Genomic DNA, 6000 nt, shown 5'->3' with positions numbered 1-6000 from the left:
TTAATTTGTTGCTTTTCAACCTTTTAACAGTTTATGAATCTTTTAAATTTACCACTTGAAGTGTTCATTCTGGCTGGATGGTTAAGTCTTGCTGAACTCGATTTAATTCACAGTGGGGATTTATTGAAAAACAACCTGCACCCCATAAATCACCCTATTGTTTGTGAACACGCTGGTGTGTGTGGAGGTGGGTTAACTGAGTGAATCCCTTCCCACACTGAGAGCAGGTGAACGGTTTTTCCCCGGTGTGAACTCGCTGGTGCGTCAGCAGGTTGGATGAATGACTGAATCCCTTCCCACAGTCGGAGCAGGTGAACGGTCTCTCCCCAGTGTGAACTCGCTGGTGTTTTAGCAAGTTGGATGAATCAATGAATTTCTTCTCACACTGAGAGCAGGTGAATGGTCTCTCCCCGGTGTGAACTCGCTGGTGTTTCTGCAGGGCAGATAACTGATTAAATCCCTTCTCACACACGGAGCAGAGGAAAGGCCTCTCTCCAGTGTGTATTCGCAGATGTTTCAACAGGGTAGACGAATCAATGAATCCTTTCCCACAATCGGAGCAGGTGAACAGTGTCTCCGGGGTGTGAATGCGCAGGTGTTTCCGCAGGGCAGATGAATCAATGAATCTCTTCCCACAATCAGAGCAGGTGAATGGCTTCTCCCCAGTATGGCGACGTCGATGGATTTCCAGCTGGGATGGGTAAATAAATCCCTTCTGACAATCTGAACATTTCCAGCGTTTCTCCATGGCCTCTACAGATTCAACAATGATTTGAAGCCTTGTCCACACACACAGAATACGATCGTTCCCCGCTGTGATTGGTGAAATTTTGATCAGACTATTTCCGCAGTTCGTACAATTGGTGGCCCAGTGGTTAGAACTGCTGCCTCACATTGCCAGGGATCCTGGTTCAATTCCGGCCTCAGGTCACTGTCTGTGTGGAGTTTGCACGTTCTCCCCTTGTCTGCGTGGATTTCCTCTAGGTGCTCCGGTTTCCAAAAAACAGTCCAAAGATGTGCAGGTTAGGCGGAATGGCCATGCTAAATCGCCCCTTAGTGTGCAAAGGTTAGATGGGGTTACGGGGATAGGGCAGGGGTGTCGACCTAGGTAGGGTGCTCTTTCAGGGGTCGGTGCAGACTGGGAAGGGCCAAATGGCCTCCTACTGCACTATATGAATTCTATGAATGGAACACAGTAACTTGGGTGCCTGTGTGTCTCGGTGCTTTTCCAGTCACATTGATGTCTAAAATCTTTTCAATCAGACGGAACAGATAAATATTTCTCATCCAGATTCAAAGGCCGATGGTATTCAAGTCACGATGAATTGAGTGACTGTTGGCTCTGATGTTTGGCTTGAGATTTCTGTCTGTAATTCCTCCTCTTCTAATATCCTGTAAAGCAATTTGCGAAAGTCAGCACTGTCAGTGCAGGATAGAAATTCAGTTCTCGTGTTTATGCAACATTCTTTCCTCTCATTTTCTGAAAAGCTGTAACTCTCCCTCCCACATGGACATACAGGCCGGATTCACTTCTTTTCCTTCAGTTGCTGCAAGTCACCAATGTCCCCCCAGAATGAGAGAAGAAATGGAAAGGGGGAGACATTGATTTCCTCCCAGATGTTGCCCAGAGGAGGATGTTTTAGTCTGGAACTCAACGTCTAACTTCCGTTTTGTGACGTCACAACGGTGCCCTGCCTTGGTCAGCCAATAGGAATCACCTTGCTCCGTGGTGACGTTTCCGGGTTCCAGAGCGCAGGCCAGGCCGCGCGGACAACGAAGCCCGCCCCGCCCCCACCCGTTGTTCCTTCTCCTCCGGACAAGGTTTCCAGGCAACGGGCTGACGGCTCCGGCCAAAGCGAGAAGCCGCTGGGTGATCTCCCCGGCCCGGGACTGCGCATGTACAAGGGAGAGGGGAAGCTGCTCAGTTGTGGGGGAGAACCCGCCCCCTGACCGTCATGCTGAGGTGCTGACCAATGGGAAGAGGTAGAGGACCGGAAGGGCTCTGATCCTCCAGCCACTCGGAGCGCGGACTTTGTGTGAATGACAGTTGAGCTTCACGCAGACTGCAACTTCCTCCTGTCTCCAACATCTGGGAGGAAAGCACCTTTTTTCGCCCCCTTGCCATTTCTTTTCTCGTTCTCAACTTCAATTGGTCACTTGCAGCAACTGAAGGGAAAGGAAGTGAATCCAGGGAGAGTGCAGACTCTGCAAAGCTTGGCCCAGGTCTCCCTCACATTATTGTGGTTTCTCCAGAGAATGGCTGACATTTAAGTGTACAACGTTGTAAGGTAGTAAGAGTATGAGTGTCAGAAGGTACATACTAGATATTTATGATTCTCTAGTAGATTGCATTTATTATTCTGATATCATAGTAAGTACTCCCTTTCTGCGATTGCATGCTTTGCTGCCAGCTGAGGGAGTGGGGAGGGAGGGGACTTTGCAAAATATTTATTGGGCCAAATGGCCTACGCTGGCTGCTGACATTCAAGAAGACAGCTCACCACCAGCTTCAATGGTCCAATCGATTTCAGATTGAAATTATTGGTCATCTTTGTTAGGTGAATTGGACATTCTGAATTCTCCCTCTGACTACGGAATGTGGCGGCCAGGGGTTTTTCGCAGTAACTTCATTGCAGTGTTAATGTAAGCCTACTTGTGACACTAATAAAGATTATTATTAAAAGCTCCTCCTTATATATCTAATCTCCCTGTATCTCTGATCAAGGGTCACATTTTTCATCTTGTAATATCAAGATGTATATGTTTAACAGCTGCATGATGATATTTAGGTCTATGAACTGTCAGGAAAAGTAAGGGATCTGTTGATTACCATGAAGCAGCACCTTCAGGAGAATTGGGAAGGTGTATATCAGATACAGCAGAGTGAGAATGGAGGGAGAGTGTGTGGGATGGAGATTTACAGCCTTTGGGGAATGATAAAGGAAAAAATGTTCCAGAGAAACTTGAATTGTCTGTTCTGAATTTTCATCCTGTAGTGAGCCTGTACTGACAGTGATATCCTTTGGAAATTGTTCATACAGATATTAGAAGAGGAGGAATTACAGACCAGAAACCTCAAGTCAAGGTCTGACAGGGTCACTCGATTCCTTGGGACCTGAATATCATCGGCCTTTGAATTGAGAAGGAGAAAAGTTTGGCTTATCTGTCGATTTCAAAAGATTTTAAACATCAGTGTGACTGGAAAAGCACCGAGACACATACACACCCGAGTGAGAGTGTTCCAGAACACGGACTGTGGAAAGAGCTTTAACCAGCTACACAGCCTGAAGAAACATCACACCATTCACATCGGTGAGAGACCATACACGTGTTCTGTGATTGGACGAGGCTTCAACTGATTGCCGACCTGGAGAGTCACAAGGACATCCTCACCATGGAGAAACCATGGAAATGTATGGACTGTGGAAAGGGATACAGAGCCCCATCTGAGCTGGAAGCTCATCGACGCAGTCACACTGGAGAGAGACCATTCACCTGCAGTCAGTGTGAGAAGGGATTCACTTGCATATCCCACCTGCAGTCACATCAGAGGGTTCACATTGGGGAGAGACCGTTCACCTGCTCTCAGTGTGGGAAGGGATTCAGTCATTCATCTACTCTGCAGAGACACCAGCGAGTTCACACTGGGGAGAAGCCGTTCACCTGCTCTCGGTGTGGGAAGGGATTCACTGAGTTACCCAACCTGCAGACACACCAACGAGTTCACACTGGAGAGAAACCGTTCACCTGTTCTCAATGTGGAAATCGATTTACTCAATTATCCAGCCTGAGGTCACACCAGCGAATTCACACTGGGGAGAGACCGTTCACCTGCTCGGTGTGTGGGAAGGGATTCACTGAGTTATCCAACCTGAAGTCACATAAGCGAGTTCACTCTGGGGAGAAGCCATTCAGCTGCTCCCTGTGTGGGAAGAGCTTCACTAATTTAGCCAGCCTGAAGTCGCACCAGCGAGCTCACACTGGGGAGAGACCGTTCACCTGCTCTCAGTGTGGGAAGGGATTCGGTGATTCTTCCGCCCGGCAGAGACACCAGCGAGTTCACACTGGGGAGAGGCCGTTCATCTGTTCTCAGTGTGGGAAGGGTTTCACTCAGTTATCCCACCTACAGGCACACCAGCGAGTTCACACTGGTGAGAAGCCGTTCATCTGCTCTCAGTGTGGGAAGGGATTCGGTGATTCATCCACCCTGCGGAAACATCTGCGAGTTCACACTGGGGAGAAGCCATTCATCTGCTCTCAGTGTGGGAAGGGATTCACTCAGTTATTCACCCTGCAGACGCACCAACGAGTTCACACTGGGGAAAAGCCGTTCACCTGCTCTCAGTGTGGGAAGGGATTCACTCGATTATCCAGCTTGAAGTCACACCAGCGAGTTCACACTGGGGAGAGGCCATTCACCTGCTCTGTGTAGGGGAAGGCAGTTAAGTGATCCATCCCACCTACGGAGACACCACCGAGTTCATTCTGGGGTTCAGGCTGATTTTGTAATTCATCATACCGGCTGAGATACCAACACGTTAACAAGTGATTACAGGGGTTGGATTTTGCTGTTATTGTTTCTGCTCTCAGTTACACCCAGGACTGCATTTTGTTCATTCTGATAGTTGGTCAATGGGGAGGGTTGGAGGGTTTCTTTCTGCTCTGCTGGATTGGCCAGTCTCACCACTTTGCCTGTAATGGACTGATGCTCTTTGAGCCTTGTTGCGAATATCTGGTTTCAACTTTCATGAGGACTGCAGTGTGAAATGATGTTTGGATGTTAGAAGGTATTTCGTTCCCATTTATGTTTGGAACCCCCCCAAAGCATGCCGTATTGCTATGAAGGTGGTCTATGATGGTTACATGGTACTTTTGTTTAAATTATCTGGGTGTTTCTCACAGAAGGAAACTATCAAGGTATGAGGGGCAAGTCTGTGGTAGATTGGGAGCTTGCAATCAAAGGTTTGGCGATAGATAGGCAATCACTACCTTTTAAGGAATTATTATATATTTACATCAAATATAAATTCTTTTAAGTATGACAAATGCAGGATTTTAGATATGGTGGATTATAAGCATTTGCCAATTTAAGGGTTAATAACCTATCGATAGAGTGTCTTCGACTGGAGTAGTCATGTTTTTTAAAACCAGTTTTTGCAAGACCAGAAAGCTTTTAGGAGCCAGAGGTGAAACCTACAGAGGTTGAAACAGCTTTATGAAGACATCCAGTCAGAATCTGCAAGGGTTCAAACAGGAGCGACTCCTGTACTGGAAAGCAAGTATTACTGAGATGGGTTGAAGGCTGTATACTTTTCCCTTGTTGTTTAATTGGGAATAGAGATAATAATTAAGGGTATTGTATTTGCTGTATTGAGTAGTACAATGGGTAATAGTAAGCTATTTGCGGTTGTGTTTACTCGTGTATTAATAATAAAGTCTTGTTTTAAAGTACCAAATTCCTATTTCGATGTGCAGTCGTCACAGCCATGGACAACTAAAGAGGATAAGGACAGCTTAAAACTAAAAGAAGGGGCTGACAAAAATGCAAGACATAGCACAGATCTGGAATGGGATCGATACAAGGACCAGCAAAGGGTCACAAAGCAGCTTCTCAGCAACTAAAGAGGATTGTGAAAGGAAACTTGCAAGGAACATCGATAAGAAGAAATGTGATAGTTATATAAAGGGCAAGTGGGTGGCGAAGAGCAATGTAGGCCCAGTAAAAGCTGAAAATGGAGATATTGTCAGTGATAATGGGCAAATGGCAGACAGGCGGAACAATTACTTTGCCTCAGGATTTACAGTTGAAAAGATGGAAAACCTGCTGGAAGTCCCGAAAAAAATAATAATTGATGGAGGACAGGGACATAATACACGATGTAAATAACCAGGAAATTAATGGAACCAAAGACTGACAAATCCCCTGGACCTGACGGTTTCCATCCGAGGGTGTTAAAGGAAGTCGGGGAGCAGATTGTAGATGCTCTAACTAGAATCTTC

At 46.5% G+C, this 6000-nt stretch overlaps 1 protein-coding gene across 1 annotated transcript in view; it reads left to right on the top strand.

The window, feature by feature from the left end:
* The first annotated feature begins 1719 nt into the window (after positions 1–1719).
* Positions 1720–6000, top strand: part of LOC140418073 (uncharacterized) — a 76737-nt gene continuing 72456 nt past the window's right edge. Inside the window, 2 exon segments of the mRNA XM_072501498.1 lie at positions 1720–2313; positions 3042–4441. Of these exon segments, the coding sequence (XP_072357599.1) occupies positions 3395–4441 (1047 nt within the window). The 5' untranslated portion in view covers positions 1720–2313; positions 3042–3394.

This window comes from Scyliorhinus torazame, chromosome 5 (assembly GCF_047496885.1).
Source record: "Scyliorhinus torazame isolate Kashiwa2021f chromosome 5, sScyTor2.1, whole genome shotgun sequence".
Taxonomy (NCBI): Eukaryota; Metazoa; Chordata; class Chondrichthyes; order Carcharhiniformes; family Scyliorhinidae; genus Scyliorhinus; species Scyliorhinus torazame.
The sequence above is the reverse complement of the archived record's forward strand: the minus strand, read 5'-3'. Positions and strand labels throughout refer to the sequence as shown.